We start from the raw sequence: 20585 nt of genomic DNA on the forward strand, positions 1-20585 counted from the left end.
GCCGCGCGGCCGGGGGGCGTGTCCGGGGGCGTGTCCCGGGGCGGGGCGGGGGCGTGTCCGGGGGCGTGTCCCGGCGGCGGGGGCGGGGCGGAGACGCGGGGCGGGGCGGGGGCGCCCGCCCGCCCCAGAGCGCAGGTGGCGGCGGCGCTGGCGGGGCCGGTCGCGGCGCCCGTCGCGGTCCCGGTCGCGGTCGCGGTCCCGGTGCTGGCGGCGGCGGCGGCGGCGCCGGTGCCGGCGGGCGGCGGCAGGTGTGCGGGCGCGGGGCGGGCGGCATGCGGCCGTAGGGCGGGCGGGGGCTGCCATGGGCGGCCCCGGCGGCGGCGCGGGGCTGCCGGTGCCGGCGCTGCTGCTGCTGCTGGGGCTGGGGCTGCCGCTGCTGCTGGGGCTGCCGGCGGCCGGGCGCGCCGGCTCCAAGGCGCCGGCCTGCCAGGAGATCACGGTGCCCATGTGCAAGGGCATCGGCTACAACCTGACCTACATGCCCAACCAGTTCAACCACGACACGCAGGACGAGGCCGGGCTGGAGGTGCACCAGTTCTGGCCGCTGGTGGAGATCCAGTGCTCGCCGGACCTGCGCTTCTTCCTCTGCAGCATGTACACCCCCATCTGCCTGCCCGACTACGCCAAGCCGCTGCCGCCCTGCCGCTCCGTCTGCGAGCGGGCCAAGGCCGGCTGCTCGCCCATCATGCAGCAGTACGGCTTCGCCTGGCCCGAGCGCATGAGCTGCGACCGCCTGCCCGTGCTGGGCGACTCGGAGGTGCTGTGCATGGGCTACAACCGCACCGAGGCCACCACCTCACCGCCCGTCGCCGGGAAGCCCACGCGCCCCGCCAAGGACGCGGGTAAAAACCTGACGCCGCTGAGCGGGCAGCGCCCGTCGGGGCCGGACTGCGGCCGGGCGTGCAAGTGCAAGGCGCCCCTGGTGCCCATCTCCAAGGAGTCGCACCCGCTCTACAACCGCATCCGCACGGGGCAGGTGCCCAACTGCGCCATCCCCTGCTACCAGCCCTACTTCACCCAGGACGAGAAGACCTTCGCCACCTTCTGGATCGGCCTCTGGTCCATCCTCTGTTTCCTCTCCACCTCTACCACCGTGGCCACCTTCCTCATCGACATGGAGCGCTTCAAGTACCCCGAGCGCCCCATCATCTTCCTCTCCGCGTGCTACCTCTTCGTCTCCGTGGGCTACATCGTGCGGCTGGTGGCAGGGCATGCCAGCGTGGCCTGCAACCCCGAGCACCACCACGTCCACTACGAGACCACAGGCCCCGCGCTCTGCACCGTGGTCTTCCTCCTCCTCTACTTCTTCGGCATGGCCAGCTCCATCTGGTGGGTCATCCTCTCCCTCACCTGGTTCCTGGCTGCCGGCATGAAGTGGGGCAACGAGGCCATCGCCGGCTACGCGCAGTACTTCCACCTGGCCGCCTGGCTCATCCCCAGCGCCAAGTCCATCGCCGTGCTGGCCCTCAGCTCTGTGGACGGCGACCCGGTGGCCGGGGTTTGCTACGTGGGCAACCAGAGCCTGGAGAACCTGCGGGGCTTTGTGCTGGCGCCGTTGGTGGTTTATCTCTTCACCGGCAGCCTCTTCCTGCTGGCCGGCTTCGTCTCGCTGTTTCGCATCCGCAGCGTGATCAAGCAGGGCGGCACCAAGACAGACAAGCTGGAGAAGCTGATGATCCGCATCGGCATCTTCACCGTGCTCTACACCGTGCCGGCCACCATCGTCATCGCCTGCTACATCTACGAGCAGCACAACCGGGAGGCCTGGGAGCGGGCGCAGAACTGCTCCTGCCCGGGCGACCCCCACCGCCCCAAGCCCGACTACGCCATCTTCATGCTCAAGTACTTCATGTGCCTCGTGGTGGGCATCACCTCCGGCGTCTGGATCTGGTCCGGCAAGACCCTGGAGTCCTGGAGGCGCTTCTCGGCCCGCTGCTGCCGGGGCAGGAAGCCGGCGGGCGCCTCCGTGTGCGGCGAGGCCAGCCCCGCGCTGGCCGGCAGGACGGCGCTGCCCAGCCTGGCCCCCTACCACAAGCAGGTCCCGTTGTCCCACGTGTGACGGGAGGGAGCCGCTGTCAGCCCCACCGCCGGGAGGGAGGCTCGGAGGGGCCCGCGCCGGGGAGGAGGAGGCGGCGGCGGGAGCGGAGCGGGGAGCGCCGGAGCCCCTTAGCCGGGCTGGGGGGAGCTAAACGAGCCCGGGCGCCGCGGGGGGAACGGCCCCGCCGGAGCGGCCCGGGGCTGCGGGAGAGGGGGCCGGGGGCGGCGGTGCTCCTGCCGCGGGCCCGGTTCCTCGCCGGCGTCGCCCCCGCGCTGCGCGCTCTGCGGTCGCCTGCCCGGGCGGCGCGGCGCTGGGGTCCGGGGCACGGCTTTGGCTCGCTGCCGCGCGGCGCGGGGCTGAGCGGGGCACAGCCGGCGTCACCGGGGTGGGGGGGCTGCTTCTGACCCGGGCAGCGCGTGTGCGTTTGGGGGCACTTCGGAAGCAGGCGGTGGCTTTTGCTGGGCATCAGCCGGGTCTGTCAGCGGTCCGGCTTCAGCAGCCCTTGCTGTGTTTCCAAGAGGTGCCTCTGCGGGAGCGCGCTGGGTTTGAGAGCCGGCGGTGGCTTTAGGGAAACCCAGCAGAGCCCTCGTCCTCCCTGTGCCCCAGCTCCGGCAGCCCCTTTCGCTTCCCCGGGTTTGGCAGCAGCCGAGCGCGGGCAGAGCCGGCGCGTAACGCTGAGGCACGCTGACCGGTGACCGGCACGGTGACCGGTGACCGCCGGGTTGCAAAGCAGGACGCAGGGGGCCGGGGCCAAGGTCGCCGAGCAGCAGCTGGGGAGGGGGCTCGGCCGCGGGGACGCTGGCGGCTCATGCGCGGCGGCTGCCCTCAGCCCTCTCCTGAAAGCACCCGAGGTCCTTTTCCCTCCCTCTCCCCCCCAAAACGGTGCTCACGTGCGTAACCTCCCAGAGCACGCTTACGTCCCTTTTGGCCCATTTCAAGAGCGGCACCGTGACCCGGACGCTCGAGCGGCAGCAAGCAGCAGCCAGCTCCGCTGCCGGCAGGGCTGCGGGGAGCCGCGCTCGCTCCCGGCGCCCTCGGCCACCTCCATTGTAAAGGCAAAGCCCGGGAAGCGAGGGGCTGCCCAGCGGGGGCTGCCCAGCCGTCGCGCGAGCGTCTCTGCGGCGTGACGGGCCGAGCCGCCGGCAGCGCAGGGACGTGGGTCCCTGCAATAACTTCAGACGCACATGTCCGCGCTCTCGCGCCACGGCTCGCTGCAGTGCTTCATCCCGGGCAGAACTGCACCGCCGTCTGTTACAGACTGTACATAGCTGTGTTATGGCCTGTTTTGTACATACGGGGCTGTAGTGACCTTCGATACGGGTTTGGGGCAGGTGTGTGCTCATCGGCGAGGCGGTGCAGGCGCGGAGACGCTGCGGGTAGTCTCGTGTTGTAATCCAGGGCATTAAATGACTCCGAACTGCTCCAATCCACGCCTCGCCGGACTCGTCTTTCTCTAGTGCCTTTTGTAGATACAGCTAAACACACATCCTGCAATACAATGAACAAAACCGCGTCAAAAGATTTTATTTTTTAAGTGTAACTGACTGTGTAAAGCTTTTATTTTTTATTTTATTTTTTTTAATCTAAGATTAACTGTTGCCTATTGAAAAATGCGAGACCATGTTCAGCTTTGATCTAATGGTAGGTTGATACAATCAGCTTGTACTCGAGCCTGGCTCCTGAGCACCGAGTTACAGCCGGTGGGGAAGGAGCTGTTGTTTGGTGTCCTGTGTACTGTGCACAAATTACATGTCATTCTTTTGCCTCTTCGGTTCCTGATGCTGTTCAACTTCGTTTAAATAACTGTATTATATTTTGTGAAAAGCTGAAGAAATTTTATTCAAAGAGAAGTATAGAGATTAGTTATTTATGAGGAGAGAGAAAAAAAAAAGTGTGTGTTGTTTTCTTTGCTCCTGCTTATATGAGATGATGAATTGCAATAAAAACTTAGGCTGGGGGAGAGGGGAGGCGTGTGTGGAGGGACGTGTGGGGCCTTGTCAGTGGGGATCGTGTGGGGCTTGCGTGGTGCCGGGATCTCTTGCTACGTGTGCGTTAACCCAGCGCAGCTCTGCCCCTGCGTGGGGGCTCGTGCAGCTGGGGCTGTGCCACCGGGACGCACCAGAGCCCGCGGTGGCACCGGGCTCGGTGGCCCAGGGGTGCAGGCACGTGTGTCCGTGCTGAGGTGCTGAGGTTGCCGTAGAGGCAGCCGGCGCTGCGGGCTGGGGCCCGAGCCCTCTCTGCCGGGCCGGTTCCTTGACAGTTCAAGGTTGCGCCTCTCTGGCAGGAGAGGATTAACTATCAACTTTTATTGGCGTTTTGCAGTATCAGGTCCTCGCCCTGCGCTGAGCTCAGGCACGGAGGAGTTGCCCTTTGATCCTTATCAGGCCGAGCAGATGACAGCTCCGAGTCAGGTAGGATGTTGCCCTCCGATTCAAGCGCCTGTGTTGCCATCCGCTGTGCGCTCGCGCTCTCGTGCCGGGGAAGGCACCGGGGAAGGCGCGCAAGGGGTTAAGGCTGGCTCAGCGGTGACTCACGGTGCAGGACTGTGCTATCTGGCTAGGTGTGTAGGCACACACCAGGTCCCAGCAGATAGGATCGCTTACCTGGAAGCAGCATTCCAGCGCCCGGCGATAAGGCGGTGGGGAGCGGGCGGCCCGGCCTGACTCACGCTTCTTCCGCGCCCGGCGCAGCCCCTGCTACGCACCAGCGCAGGTGAAGCCGGTAGCGACCCAGCCCGAGCCCGGTGCGTGCGTGTGCGCGGCGGCCCTCTGCGTGCGTGTGCGGGGCGGCCCTCGGGGGCGCTGGCTCAGCACCAGGCTCTTGCTGGCGAGTGGCAGGCGCTCGCGGTAAATAGGAGTTGGGCAGCGCGGCTGCCAGACACAGCACCGTGAGCCAGGGCAGGGCAGGTGCTGTGGGTCGCTGTCCCGGACTGTGCCCCAGAGCTCGACAGCGCACGCGAATTAGTACGGGAATGTACGTTCCTGTCTACAGCCGCCTGTAGTGCCGCGCATGCTGTCATGCGCCTTGGTGCAAGTGCAGTTTTCCCCGATTACGGACAGTCAGTCCTCAGCAATGCCACTGCAGTATCGAGCCGTGGGAAATGCCAGCCCTGGGTGGGGGCAGCAGCCCTGCTGGGCCGATCTCCAAACAAGGCAGCCCGCACTGGCCCGCACCGCACACACCTGGCAGCCGTCTGTGTGAGCTCTTGCCTCAATTGCTCTTACGGCCTCTTCCGCTTGCTCAGCTTATTCTGGACGCCCATATTCTTAGCCAGAAGAGATGTTCTTGACATTTATGCCACTGCTGAAGTGCCTGTCCTCTCAACTGCCAAACCCACTCTGAAGTAGTTCTCATATAAAATTCCCTTAGAAACAAAATACACAGCCCTGTACACAAAGGGAAAGGCCTGCCCAATCCAAAGGGCATCGCAGCAGCCCAGAAACACATCAGTGACTTGCTGGCCTGCGCTGATCGCTAGCACATGCTGCTCAGCTGAGGCTTGCTGGTGCTGACATTGTTCTTGCTGGTCCACAGTGTAGCTATTATATAGGCAACAAGTGTCCCGCCAGTTTGGGAGTACTGCCCTATGACTAAATACAGCCAGAGGTCACCTCAACAGAGATTAAATACTATTCAGCTGTTGGGGAGAGTGAAAGGAGTGTGCCATTCACAAGGCACAGTAATCCTGTGGCTGTTGCTCTAGCCCAGGAGCAGAAAGGAAGATAATAGTTGCTTTACTTCTAGTATATTAACTATGATTCTAATCTTCCTCTTGACTTTTTAAGGGGGGGGGGGGGGGCGTGCTGTCAACATATAGAGTAGTGGAAAAAAAAAAAACAAAAAAAAAAACCTGAAGTTCAGTCTTCTAGCAGAACCACCTAACTCCAATACCCTTGGAAACAACATCACTCTTCTTCCCTTCAAAAGGGACCTGTGTGTTTTACTTGTTATTGTTTAACCTAAGACATCTACTAGTTTTGTTTTCCTGGTTCTGATTCTTTTTTTTTGGGGGGGGGGGGGGGACCAGAAAGTTAAATGTGAGAGCAGGGCTTCTCCCGAACAAGGGTATTGCCAGTTTTCCTCTCTTAAGAGGTTAATGTTGTAGTGGAGCCCTACAGATCAAAAAATCCAGTCTGGCAAATGCTCTGGGTTATGCTCCAGTAAACCTGAAGCCAATTAAGGTTGCAGGCACAATTGTTAGCAGCAGTCTCTAGGAGGCTGCATTGCTGGCAGAAGCAGCCGTCAGCTTGCGTTGTCGTACACCCGCCAGCCAGATTAGCGGGCAGGACCTCCATCACATTTGGGGGAAAAAAAAAAAAGGTGAGTGACACGAGTTGCTGCTGAGCACCTCGGTGCTGCACCTGCGGACGCTGCGTGTCAGGCAGCCGCGGAGCACATCCAGCCTGGCGCACCGAGCTGAGGGCACGCGGCAGTGGTAAGGCTCGTCTGCAATCAGGTCACGCGTCAATCCAGGAGCTGGTCACTTGTACCTTCCACTCTAATGGGCTCCAAGGAGGGCTCAAACGAAGGCACCTCTCCTCCAGAAAGACTGGCCCTACTTGCAGGCCATTTAAGTGCAAAGAAACTGTCAGCAATTCGTTATTTGACCAGCTTGGGTCAAATTCTAAGTCCAGATAGCATGTGGGACTAGCAAAGCAACTACCTAAGGCACAGCCTGCCTTCACCCTGCCCAACACTGCGCACCAAGCAGCTCATGTTTGCCAAATGAGCTCTGCTACTGGCTCCCGAGACATTCACAATGGTAAAGAGCACACACGTCACCTTTAACTTTATTTAAAATAGAGTTTATTAGCTTTTCTTTTAATACAAACATGAGAAAGGAAAAAACCACCTGAAGATGTAGCATTATTTTCAAAATTGAATTGTGATCAATACCTGAAGCGCCATGTTCCGTGGATTTGAGAGCCAGGGGCTGGCATGTTTGCATACCATAAAAGCCTATATGCATCATTTGAACAGCTGAGTGCAGCCACACTGATTAATACGCTCAGGCACCCTTACTCTGCATATGGACTCGATATTCTGTGCAAGTTTCTGGACCTTGGCTGGAAGAAGTGGTGCACAAAAACTGTGCCATTTTGAGTGAGATCTGCTCCTAGGACAAACTGCCTAGAATCTATTTGGATCCAAGAGGGGAAGATATTACAAAGACTTGTAACAGGAAGAGTCTAATAATACTTATCCTGTTTAGAGTTTAGTTTCAGAGCCTTAAAGTCAGCTCCATTCCAAAGTCTCAGAGAGAGCAAAACCCAAGCCTCAAGAAGAGTAGTTGCACAAGGTCAAATCAACTTTTTAAAAAAAAAAAAAAAAAGAAAAGAAAGATTTGTGTTTCATGGAAATTTTTTTGATAACTCTCAATTGAATGCAAGATTTCTTAATCTACCCTGTTAGGTAGTTCAGGATTCTTAAACTCATTACTGTCTCATTATGAATGTAAATCCCTCCCAGGAAATAAAAAATTCAAGAAGAGCCGGATGGATGCACAATATCAGCTTTAGGAACTCCACTGTATATAGCACAAGAGATCTGCAGGAGAGCTCGAGAAGCAGTGCTGCACACATGCCATTCATCACTGGATTGCTACACTGTTTGAGATGGTGATGATGTTTCCAGACCAACTTTCTCATTCAATGCCTCAGAAAAATACACAGATTGCATCTCTTCCAGAGCAATAGTAAGTATCAGAAAATGAGAGAAGCACCATAATTCACAAGAAATGCAGCATGGACCCTATATATTTTAACAATACGTAAAACCATTTCTCTGCTCCCAGTCAAAACATTCAAAGTCTTTTGACAATCCCTACTGGAGTAAGTTGTTGGTGCAGAGTTAGGATTCCTTCCTGCTAGGCAGCTTCTTGGTTATGAACAGATCACCAATAATAGCAGCTTTTAGTAGCCAAACCAGGGAAAAGCCGTCAACACTTGTCTATGCTACAGTTTTTCAGCTCCAGAGTGGCTTTATAATTTGTTAAGAGTCCCATGTTTTGTTTTGTTTTTGTTAACACTGCATTGACCTGAAAGACAAATGCAGTGAGATTCTGGATGACAGGGGAGAGGAGGGAAGAACATTGTAACTATAGTCACGTTGTTAGTGTTTAAATTCTAAAATTTAAAACTACTCATTATTAAAAACCTCAAGAGTTCACAGCTATAGGCCTACATAGTAAGCAAACATCTGTGGGGGAGAGATCGAGAAAAGTTTGTTTTTGCACCTCTGGATACATTTAAAGGAGGAGAGTTTGGTTTGACAAAGGTCTCATCTTTTGCACTGAGAATACTCCTTAAGCTCTGGGCTCCCTTGGCTAGTTTTACCCCTCCTCTCCTCCTCTTGCTGGAAGACACCATCACCGCTGGCTTGTGTGCATGGAGTGATGGTATTCCTCCGCTTCATAGGGTTGCTGGTTCACGGTGCTGCACCCTTCTCTCTCCTCAGGAGAGGATGGCATTAGAACGGCGGATACCAACTAAATTATCAGCACTGAAAGATCGTCTCATAGCAGCTTTTGACAAGTCTTTGTATTTATCTTCACACAGCCGGGAGATAGCCTGGGTTCAGATACAAAAAAGAAAAATACACACATTAGAAGGGTCTGAACATTTCAAGGAAGCTTTTACAAGTGTAGTAACCAACAGGGCAGGCGCTTCAGGCCCTGTACTTTTCTCTGATGCTACTAGCTTTCTCCCTCGAATGACAGTAAATAGGCATGACTTTGGAGGGGAAAATATTGAGAGTTCTCTCCACATGTTAGCAAGAATCCTATATGGCAGAAGTGAAGACATTAAAAAGCATAGTGATTTCTGTACCTAAGGGTCTTACATCATTCTCACTATCTAATGGAAAACTTAGATCTACTTATCAGTTTATACAAGTTATGTTCAAAACTGCATCTACTAGCTAAGCCCGATATTTGGTTTTTTTAACAGCACAAAAACGCACACACTGTTTATATGAGAGAAAAGGCTAAAGCTGAAAAGGTTTCTGCTCCTGGCCCCTGCACTTGGCCATTCAGTGGAAGCGGCTCTAGCGAAGGAAGGTCTGCTAGGCCCCGGCTTTACCTTCGCTTTCCCTGCTCCCCGCTCCCCAGCCTGCCCATACCAGCAGGGCCCCGACGAGGCCGGGGAAGGGAGGGAAGCCCGCTGCTCAGTGGCACAGCACTAGCCATGATGCTTTAACACAGCTATTGAATAGCTGCACATGTGCACAACTTCTAGTATTTAACTGCTTTTTCAGCCACTTTGCTTGCTCCAGCTCTGCTTATTTAGCTAGTCAAGCAGCATTTATTCTGGTGCAGCTATTCTAGCATCAAGCCTTATTATTTAAATCCTAAGGACACATGACTGTCCAGAAAAATACTGTGTTCTCACCTGCAAGGCCTACGTCTCATTGCAGCCTCCAAGCACTGTCAGTGCAAATAAATAAGGATACCAGTAAGAGAAGGCTGAACTAAATTTCAGTTCTGAACATTTACTTCCATTAATAATTTACCATCTATCACCAGATGAACTTTCAGAGTCCTGCAATCAGCTACAAGCCTCCACCTTCCCTTTAAGGCAGCACCCATTCAGCACAGCCCAGTGTGCTGGAAGTTCAAAAGGTGAAAAGCACTCTGAGCATGAATAAACTCCTAAGTGTATTTTAAAATAATTATTTACATTTATTTCTGCCGACCTTCTGGAGGCATGCATTTGGCTCAAGAGTGGCATTCTTTGAGACACTGGCTGCATGAGCTCCCGGTGCAAGACCAGACAGACTCTCCATCCTGTTTTAATGCTAGCACATCAATCATAGAGCAACCTGTGTTGACACATTTAGCCCCAGTCCCCCAGATGGTGTAAATCAGTTTTCAATCCCTGGAATACTAATTCACTCTTTCACACAGGCTCCTATCAACTGCTCCTGTGCTTCTAAACCCAAAGGCAGGATTAAAAAAAGTTAAGCAAATGGCTTGAATATTTATCACATGTTTTAGAATTAAAACCAAAATGCCCTACATACATGCATTAGTAAGTACACTATGGCAAATCACATACTGCACTGAAAATTACTTTGGTTTTTAAATACCAGACCCCCAAATACGAGCAAAGAAGAAACAAAACAGGTTCACAATCTGTAAATCATCCACTTATGCCTGGGCACTGAACAGTTCAGTAAACAATTTCCTGTGGAATATGAACTGCCCTACAACCACATTTACAATTAATGACAGTGTTAGCTTAAAGTGCAAGTAACAAGGGTGAGACAAAGCAGAAGAGTTGCATTGCTTAACTTTAAATAGAGGAATTCATAGGCATATCATACCTGGCATTCCAAAGGACCAAGCGCGAACACCCTTATTTCCAAAGTTCAACCACTTCTGGGACAAATTTAAAAAAAAAAGGACACTTGGCAGAAATATTGGGGGTGGACAATAGAACAATATAAGCCAAGAGTACCGCAGCACACCCCTCTTTGAAAGGGGCTGTGGTATCAGTGTACATAAGGCCTGCATTAATGCCTTTGTTGAAAGGTCAACAAAACAACATGCACGGTCATCAATTAAACCTGGACAGATGAAAGGTTGCACTGATCCAACAAGAAGTTTTGCTTGGGAACCCAGGTAATTTAGATATTTTCAAAATGTCTTACACATATCCAGCAACTAGGAGGAGAGACTGATGCTGCAAAAGTTAAGGTTGTTTTAAATGAGCCTTTGTGCCAAAGAACACTGTGGGGACTCACGGATGGGTAGCTTTTTCCATCATCTAGCAAAAAAAGGCCAGTAATCTGTATTTATACTCCTCTGGGCATTCTGAAGTATTGCTAAGAAGCCACTATTCCAAAAGCTTACCTTAAAGCAACATTTCTTTAGAAAGGTAATGTTCTAAAAGTTGTTAAATGAAACATACTGTTATTTCTGCAGCTGTCCCCAAACAAATGGTTTATTAAACCATGAGTTTAATAAACCATGAGAGCAGTAAGAGCTCTCTCCCTAAATCTAAAAGCAGCTGTGCAGTGGGATGCAGTGGGAAACCTTCAGCTGGTAGTATTTAGAAAGGTCTGAGTGTGACTGTCTCTAGGTGCCTGGAATACAGACTGTGACCAGGGAAGGACAGACAATCCATTACATATGACACTAATCCTTTCAGTCTTAAGTAGCCTAGCTGAACTATGGTTCCCAAAATAGCATCCATTTTATTTAGTGATCTGCTAGACAGACTTCCATAATCTCTTTTCCGCCCTTTCCTCAGAGTATTAACTTAGTCTATAAGATGTGGTTTTAAAAGTGCTAACGCCAGTTATAAAAAGGTTAAATTAGCCTGTAATACACTAATCTAAAAGCTTTTTAGTTTTTCTAACCACCACTTAATATGATTAGCAACAGATGCTCTTACTATACATACACACAGAGTCCCCTGCTCACCCAACCTCAGCCCATTACCTCCAGTTTCTGTGCTCTTTCTTTACTAAGAGGCTCCAGCAGAAAGCTCAGGTTATTGTCATCTGCTAGAGAGCGAAGATCGAAGTAGTATTTGGCGTAAACACTGGCAGGAACATTGATATTAAACTGCAGCAGCTCCAGGAAGTGTCTTTCCATCTCATTCCTAGGAGGAGTAAAGGGACAGAAGACAAAGGAAAAGAAAAATACTGCTTTAGCTGGTTGCAAATACTGCAGAGACTTCCAATTTATTTTCAAACTAGTAACTTTGAAAGAGTCACTGGGAAGTCTGCATTACTGCTCTAGAGGGACCGTTCATTCAGTAGCGCACGCAACAAGGCGCAGCTTTTGGCCCTGGCACCTCGGCTGGGAGCGAGGTGCTGGGCTGTGGCGCGCTCGCACCGCGGCTGGGAGGCTCCTTCGGCCGAGTTCCATTAGTGCAGCTGTACAATTCACGCGCCGGCCCGCCCGGCCCCACGCTATAGTGATCAGATGAAAGGAGTGATGTATGCTGTTTATTAGCTCTGAAGAACTTGCAGACATTTTCACCAGGCTGATAACAGGAAGGGGGTTTATTGAAGTAGAGGCGGACTAACAAAAGGAGTAGGCAGATCACCACGGCAACAAATGGATCTATGAAGAGCTGCTGCTATTATCTCACAGAAAAAAGCCTCTTGAAGCAACATGGATTCATCTCCAATAAATAAATAAATAAGCAGCATTAGGTGGGAGAAGGAATTTTCTCCTCAATAGCATTAGGCAGGATAACAAAGTACAATGTCAAAGGGCGCTGTCCAGTTTTTAACTCGCTAGTCTATTTCCAGAGAGCAAAGTATTTGGAGGAAAGTGGGAAGAGACTCCTGACGTGAAAAAGGCTGCTTCAGCTACTGTACTGTGGTCAAGTACATCGGAGATGTTCTACAGAAGACAAAACTTTTTTTTCCCTACAAATTAACCTAAAAGAAACTGGTGGTACCCAAAACAAGCAATTCAGTTCAACATTAACTCTCAACAACTCATGTTTCTATTGGTTACAGACCTGTATTTGCAGAATTTAGTAGCTATTTAAGTCAACTGTGAATACACCAGAAGATAAGTTGCAAAGGTTCAGTGCCAAGGTTGTTCTTGCTTTTTGGGAGCTTTTAAAATGGATGTTTTACCTATCAGAGGGGGGGAAACAAATCAAGGAATCATCCAGGTTGTGTCCTGTATTGGCTGGCGGGTCTTAATATGAATAGCTGCTTTGTGCTTGTTGCTAGCATGATGGACTTGAGTACCATTGAACCTAGTGCCAAAATTAATTTCCTGTTCATATGGTCATAAGCCTATAGAAATGTAAATCAGATAATGTTTTGATGATCAGCTGATCAGAGCTTGATTTACTCTATGAATAAATGCTCTTCACTGGCCCTTTTGTACTGACTACACTAATACATTTTAATTGTGTAAAAACACAATTCTTCATTGGATTAACAAGTCTATTAATAGTGGTTTAAAACCTGGGAAAGCATAATGCCCATGTGTTTCCTATGCCTTATTTACAAATATATGTAGCTGAAAGAATGAACAGCATGTGTCCCCTTACAAGCAGTCATAGTAAGATTAGCAGCTGCAGAGTTAATTTTTCAGTGAGTGATTATGGATTCACTCTCATCAAAGCAAGCAAGTTTTGATAAAGGAGGACTTCCAAATATCCATTTAATTTCCTTTGATTTTTTCCCCACTAGAAATAAGTTTAAAAAAAAAAATCAGTACAAAACTTTACTTTGCTTGAAGGACAAAGGCGTTGAGGTGGAAACAAAAAAGATGAACACTTTACCTATCTTAAGTAGGAAGAGGCTAAGGCAACTTAACTAATCTGCCAATCACAAGACCTGCACCACATATCCTTTAACAAACTTTAACACGAGTAGTTTCCGTAAGTGCCAGGCAGCTCACACGGCTAACAGGCAGCTGTGGTAGGGAGTGCACGTGGTTGGGGGGGCGAAGGTGCACGTACGCAGCCTTTGGAAGGGATGCCTGGCTATGATCCACCGTTTGTGTAAAAACACACACGCACACACACAAACTGGGTGAACGGAAACTGATATAAACCCTTTTGCCAGGCATATGATTTCCATGCTTGGCTTGCAGTGGCTGAACGAGAGCATGCATCAAGTTAGAGAAACCATTCTAGATATGTAGAGGCAAAGGGCAAAGCCACAAACAAGCCCTGGCACCAGTCCTCGCAGACAGGCCCTCTCCGGGACTGATCTCTGGTACAGCTCTGCCAAGAACGCTGTAGGTGGGGAGCTGTTGGGGTTTGGGGTTTTTTCTTTCAGCAGCATCACCAGCTATATCCAACATTATAATCCCACTATATCCAAAGTCCTTTGCCAATTGTTTCCTCTCAGTATTACTTGTATTCAAAATAGCTAATGCTCACCATCAAGTGACTAGTTCAAGTTTCGCTGAGTATCTTTTTTAAGCAGTTTTTGCAGGTCCCAATTATGGTGGCGTAACCCAGCCCAGGAGCAAGTGAACTCCGCCAAGTTGCAGCAGTGCAGGGCCTCGGCTGGACACTCCTGGGCCACAGTTAGACAGGGTTGTACAGTCTCCGCCCACTCCTAAATTCAAAGGTCTAAATTATTTCAAATGAGATCAGCATTGAAAAATCCCATCTTCAAATTCGGGGAAAAAAATAAGCCTACATTCAGTCTCTTTCCCCTACCACTACCAATGCTTTGGAAATGTAAGTACTGACAATTTCAGGACACCCAGCATTGGCAATAGAGAATAAACATCCCTCTTGTTACAGATATTTTCAGTGCTATCAACATGATTTTTCCCAAATAGGGCTACAAGAAGAGACATCAAAAAGAGCAAGATGTATACTCCAGCACTCCTAGCATTGCTGACCCCACTTCAGCCATCTCAGAGTTATTTGCAGCAACGCTTCAAGTATGTTCCTCAGATAGACAAGCACTCTGAGCCAGGTTCAGTGAAGATATACATTGTATAAAATCACTAATTATGCCTTCTTGAAAGCATGGCTGGCAGAGCCCTGCTTTTGGAGACAAAGAACTCCCAGGAAAGGAGTATGTATAAAACAAGATGCTGTTTGCTGTTGCGGTTCGCAGTGTAAAATACCTTGAATAATAAAAAGTGGTTTTGGTGGAGATAACTCTCCCATTTTTAGATACCCCCTCCCCTATTTAGAAAAACCTAAAAGAAGGACAACTGGATATTCCTCCTACTAAAAGAGTCCTAGATAAATATTTACTTAGTGGATTTTAAGCATTAGCCTTAGGCTGAATCTAGGGAAGAGAGCTTAGGGCAGGAACAGAGTATCTCACATAAGTAGTCCATCAGAACTGAGTACAAACCTCCTCCACCTCAGCCTGTTCCTGTACTAATATTGTCTTTTACTACAAGGCCTGGACACAAACCAATTATGGCTCTATGCTGTGATAAAACTCAAAACCACACAAAACATGTCATAAAGTTTATCAAGGCCAGAAAGCAGGATACTAAGCTAGCCCTCTAGTATCTATAGCACTGTGATAATGAGGGAAATACAGAAGCAAGCTGGCTAATAGAATTAAAACAACAATGCTAAAATCTCAAGGCTCGCAGAGCTAGAACTTTGTGAGCTGGAATTTAACAGAAAATCTAATGGGCCAAATCCACTCCCCATAAACACTCCTTCAGCCCACAGCATGAGCCTGCAGCCACAAGGACAAACATCCTCTGAAACTGCAGGGCTTGCAGCTGAGTGCACCAAGAAAAAGGAGCAGATTCGAGATTTTAAAAAAGACTGAAATCTACGTCTGAGGCAAGAATTTGTAAGAGAAACAACCTTTCATACAACAAGCAGCAGTGAGATTGCGAATGTTGTTCTCAGCAATGTAGGCAAGTCTAGAGAACTCACCCAAAGAGGATGAGTTGCAGCATTAGCTGGATGCACCCACATGCAACCACAGATACCAACGCAAATAACACTTGTCTGCCAAAAGCAGCATCCAAGAATTCAGACCTTGAAATATTTAGGCCTTAACTAGATGTGGGAGTCACAAGTTACAGGAGTCACAAGTTACAGCTTACCTTGCAATTTTGCAACTTCTAAAACAGAAAAGGCAGGGAAAAAATTTAGTGGACTTTTTTTTTTCAGAAAGATTTTTGTTAAGACTATAAATTTGGTACTTCAGAGTTACACTAACGTGAAAGATATGTCAAAAGCAAGGAGCAAGTTCCATGTCTCATCACTGGGGAAGAAAAGATAAAGAAAACTAACTTTAAAGAAGTTACTCACCCAAGTCATTAGAAATATTAATTCAGATTCGTCTCGAAGCAGGATTATCTAAAGTTTCCTAGGTTAAAATAAGGGAATGAGGCCTGACACCAGATATGCATCATGCATGTATATTGTAGCAACAGAGGACAGACAACTTTTTGGTAAGGCATGGTGAAGAAAACTGCCATTCTAAAAAATATTGCAGATTAACCAAACCTTGCAACTTACATGTCCTCAACAGTAATGTCCTTCAATATTTGGCAATAATCCACATTCCACACAGCCTGATCATCCCAGACTTTAGAAGCCAGCAGAATAGCTCCCAGGACTATCCTCTTCCAGTTACTAGGGCAGATGTCAATCTCTGCATAGGTTAAAAGCCTTTCCAAATAAACCTACAAAAAGAAAAAAAAAGTTTTAGATGTGTGTTTAAGACCTGGAGCCAAGTTCTGAGCAGCAAGCATGCTACTCCAATATGACTATTTTATCTCTTTACCATTAAGTTTGTCAAAATAAGCCTCAGTGATTACTACTTACCCTTTAGAATCCAGACTTTCAAGAGTTACGTGTTCTATTTTTTTAGTACAACATATGAACTGGACCACTTTAAGGTATACAATAAAGGTACTGAAGAATCAGTTTTGAGCAACGAACTCTGCTGTTTCAGTGAAACACCCTGCTAGAGTTCATTCAGTCACTGAGTCACTCAGTCATTGATAAGCTCTCATTAGGGCATACCTGGGATTGTTAATCACTCAGTACCACACTAGCTTTTTAATCATGGTTAAATTTCAGCACTTCCAGCTAAACAGGACATACTAAAACCTGCACAGTGATCTATACTCATGCGATGAAGATGCATTAATTTATATCATTCCACGATGAAAGGCAGCACAGTGCTATTCTGTTTCACCCTGTCAGGAATAGACTCGAATTCTTCACCTATGACAACGTCATCCTTCGCTCTCATCTACATCAGTGAGTGCTAGACAGAGAAAGGTACCAAGTTCAGACATATGTGAAGGTCTTTTCCACATTCTTCCCATGTAATCTCAAATCAGCCTGTGATGTTGAAACAGTCCTTTCCTACTTTTTTTCCCTAAAGTTTTCTACTATTTCACACCCCCGTAATGCTCCATGTACTAAATAACTGGCACTTTCAAATTTGAATATAGATTAGTTTTAATGTTCCATTCCCTAGACTACTTATCGCCAAGGTCCTAACGAAACGTCAGATAACGCAGAGGGTGCAAGAAGCTGTTGCACGGGTCTAAGGGCAGGGTCAATGCCTGTTAGTAGGGTCTCCCTACACTTTCTTCCCTTCCTTTGCTTGAAGCCTTCAACTGGACTCAAGGCGTTCCTGTAATGCCAGAGCCATCTAGTGGTACAATCCACTCCGAAAACCAACTCTATTTCCGTTTGAGTTTGTGAATACTTAAGCTGGCTAGCTTGCCTGAGGTTAGGTATTATCTTGTTCTGTCAAAACTGCTTGCATGTTTTTGGAAAAGCAAAAACCTCAAAATGCTTTCAGAGTTTCAATAGCTCTTTTTTAATAACTAATAACAATCTGGCCTTTTAAATTACTTATTTCATTATTAAAAAGTCCTTGAAGCTGAGTCTGCTTAGTTGCCACATTGTCTTCTGCATCTTTTGCTGACAGCTCTTTTCTCCTTTTCTCCTTTCAGACTGCTTTTCAGACAGAAGCCACAATGAAGACTGAAGTCTAGTGTGCAGCAAAATGCAGAGTTTAATAGACCTTCTACTGCAGTGATTATATAGGTTGCTTTTTTATTTGTTCTTTATATACATGTATATGTGTGTGTGTAAATAAAATAATCAGTATCATATTCATTGTTTTAAATCCATCTCACTTTTTGAAATCAAACAGTAAACTTTAATGAGAATATTTTCTCTTACTATTGTTTTTAAGTTCCAAGTACCCTCATGGGAACTGGAGGAAAAACATCCAAGATTTAGACTGGTGAAAACTAGGTTTGAAAGAAAGGAGGTGGTGGCTGAAGGACACGATAATGAGAAAGTTCATCTGCTGGATTTCCTACAGTATTGATCCTGGATGCCTGAGGGGGTCTGTTGCTTGCACTGTTCTGGTTTATATGAACTCAGAGCTTCTCCCACTTCCCTCTGCGCAACAAAAAGAAAAGATGTTTGTGTCACTGATCCTAGTACACCCCACTGCTTATGGTGGCCCCCTCCTCTGCCCTTCTCAGTCTTCTTCAGTGAGTTAAATATTATGAAACAAATGTGTGATTGGACAAGTGATTAGGCATTACATAATCAAATGCAGAAACGGTAAGTTCCTTTAAAGTTAACCAGTTCTGTGACTATTTAGAGATCTTTTCAAATGAACTCACTTGTACAGTCTCTTCATTATTAATAAAGTTTGATCAGATAATCTAATTATTTAAATGTCAGTTCAGCAGTTCACACATTGAGGGGAAAAAGAACACCTTCCACAAGCTTAAGTTTCAGTAACCAGGCATCTCTTACCAGTGTCACTATTGCACATTCAGCTGTCAGCTGTGCAGCACTGAAAAGTGTCCGTACAAACCGGTAGATGTGCTTGTGATCAGGGTCATGCTTGTAGTAGTCATCTGGAACTTCTTCCCGCTGAAATAAAGTCCTCTGGATTACTGAATATCTCTTTTACTTATTAATGACTTTAAAGAACAGCCACACACTGTTATTTCTTCTCACCAAGTGGAAGTATATACAGCCTTCAATATCACAGAGAATGAAATACTATACTGAAAGAACTTTGAATTACTGCCTTGTAATATTACAAATGTTCCAAGTCAAAAACAAGAGCTTTAGCTGATAATACCTTTGTTCTGAAAACTTTTTCAATCTGCAAGGCTAGTGGGAAAGAGCATGAACTACCAGCATTATTACTGGAGTTAGCTGTTGTCCATGGAACTTTTTACAGACAAAAAAAAAAAAAAAAAAAAAAAAAAAAAAAAAAAAGGTGTCTCCCTGCAAGAAAATTAGTCATATACACACAAAGGAAGCACTGGCTTTTCAAAAGGCAAAATTAAGAGACTTCACAAGATTCCCCTTCAAGTTGAAAAAGAGCTAAAGAACACATTTTACTAATTCCAGTACATGCAGAACTGGAAGGTAACATACTGTCTGCACAGGACTCATTCTTTAGAAAATCCAGAAAGACAGAAAAGCCAATGAACAGCTAGATTTAACTTTGACATTATCCTAAACTGTTTCTAAAGATAGGGAAGAAAAAAAAGCTTAGTATTAAATAGCCCGTAAGAGCAATCCTGAAGCGAGTGTTCAAAAATTTTGACTCTGTCCCCAAGACATCTGATATTCAGCACTCTTCTTAGAGGCATGAAAGTTCAGGAGCTCCAACTTCATACACTAATTCTGCAAGACTGACACTGAATAGTTTCTTTCTACAGTCTGAGTTAGACCTATAGTACAGCGAGGATATGAAATCAGAATAGTGTAGCTGCTTGGCATTAAGCAAGTATCCGTAAGGTAGGCAGAGAAGCAAGTATCTTCATGTGGTTTTGTAGTTTAAAATAGCCAGATAACAGTGTGAAGTAAAATGAAGAGGTGAGTTAACTTTATTCTCTCCACACAGCCTTCTAACACACCACAACTCCACCAATGGTGACCTCCTCAAGGTGGGCATGCAACACTAGGAATAATGTGGGCAGGACCCCACTTGCCTAAATTCCTACACGGCTGAGGCTGAGTTAAGCTCACACATGCTACAGCTTTGTGCTTCTGTCATTTATATATGGAAGCAAAAGCCAGGACAGAGGCCTTTCATCAGGGATCAAACAGCTACAGTCACATACTAGCCGTGTAAATCAAGCATTATTCTGAAAGAGAAACCTGCAGCAGCAATAGATTGTGGTACTGCCACAGGACTTACTGTTCACAAAACCGCACCTATTGGCCTTCTGCTCAGCCACAGCCAAGTGCTCAAGGACAGAACAGAAGAGAACCATAGGTGTTCAGTGCATACATTTCCTCCTTTGCCTTTCAGACCATCCAAAGTGGTGCAATAAATTGTCTGGGGCCTCTCTTCAACAGCTGGTTCGAAAGAGGCAACAACTGGACAAGACATCATAAACCAGTGCTTAAAAAGAAAGAAGATTCCTTTTCCCACATCTGGATAAACTTAATACTAAGTTTGTTTAGAGAATCTGTACTAATGACAAAACCTGGAGGATTTCACTAGAACTCTAGTCTTCTGCAATGGGAATGTATTTGCAAGTATATCCTTTAACTTACTGACACTGAAGTACCTTTTGCCAACTATACAATTCAGTAACTTGTCAGAAGCAACGACAATCCCCAACGGTGCAAGAACTAATGGTGGAACACCACCACACGGGATTGCTACTGACAGGCAGCGGGGAGTTCAAACACCTGCAGTCCAAGCGTGGGTGACGCTTACACTTCAAGCATCTCCTCCTTCATGTCTCCGAGTTAGACTCACGCAGTTCTCTAGAGTACCCGGAGGGAGATACTTGAGACCATCCCATCCCCATGGATGGTCTCATGTCCCCATGGAACATTGTAACACGGAGCCAAACGCAGGCAGAAAAGGCAGCAAGTGTACTCTTCCTCATTACATTTCTGCTGTGGATGCTAAGGTCCTTCCAAATGACTCAAAGGATCCAGCATGCTACGTGGACAAGGGAATACCAGAAGCACATAGCTCCAAAGAATAAAGACAAGAGCGGTTTCTGGTTCAAGGCACTCAAACAACGCTAAGACCACAAAAATCAAGATTTCTGAGGTTGAGGCACAAAAGCTCAATTGGTGATCCTGTACCTGCAAACCTGGCA

At 48.0% G+C, this 20585-nt stretch overlaps 2 protein-coding genes across 3 annotated transcripts in view; one reads left to right on the forward strand and one right to left on the reverse strand.

The window, feature by feature from the left end:
• The first annotated feature begins 215 nt into the window (after window positions 1–215).
• FZD5 (frizzled class receptor 5) lies at window positions 216–3888 on the forward strand. The gene has a single exon (XM_026092348.2). It carries the CDS (start codon window positions 302–304, stop codon window positions 2057–2059), a length of 1758 nt encoding a protein of 585 aa, XP_025948133.2. The 5' UTR covers window positions 216–301; the 3' UTR covers window positions 2060–3888.
• A 2939-nt stretch (window positions 3889–6827) lies between these two features.
• The window catches only part of CCNYL1 (cyclin Y like 1), a 47033-nt gene continuing 33275 nt past the window's right edge, over window positions 6828–20585 (reverse strand). For both annotated transcript variants that reach the window (XM_026111128.2, XM_064515221.1), the window contains 4 exons: window positions 18259–18378; window positions 15979–16145; window positions 11481–11643; window positions 6828–8607 (listed from right to left, as the gene is read on the reverse strand). In XM_026111128.2, coding sequence (XP_025966913.1) covers window positions 8491–8607; window positions 11481–11643; window positions 15979–16145; window positions 18259–18378 — 567 coding nt within the window. In that variant the 3' untranslated portion in view covers window positions 6828–8490. The remainder of the gene's footprint in view (window positions 8608–11480; window positions 11644–15978; window positions 16146–18258; window positions 18379–20585) is intronic.

Source organism: Dromaius novaehollandiae, chromosome 7 (assembly GCF_036370855.1).
Source record: "Dromaius novaehollandiae isolate bDroNov1 chromosome 7, bDroNov1.hap1, whole genome shotgun sequence".
NCBI classification, from domain to species: Eukaryota; Metazoa; Chordata; class Aves; order Casuariiformes; family Dromaiidae; genus Dromaius; species Dromaius novaehollandiae.

Excerpts from the sequence above, each read along its gene's own strand:
- FZD5 (XM_026092348.2), top strand. The coding sequence starts at position 302 with ATGGGCGGCCCCGGCGGCGGCGCGGGGCTGCCGGTGCCGGCGCTGCTG.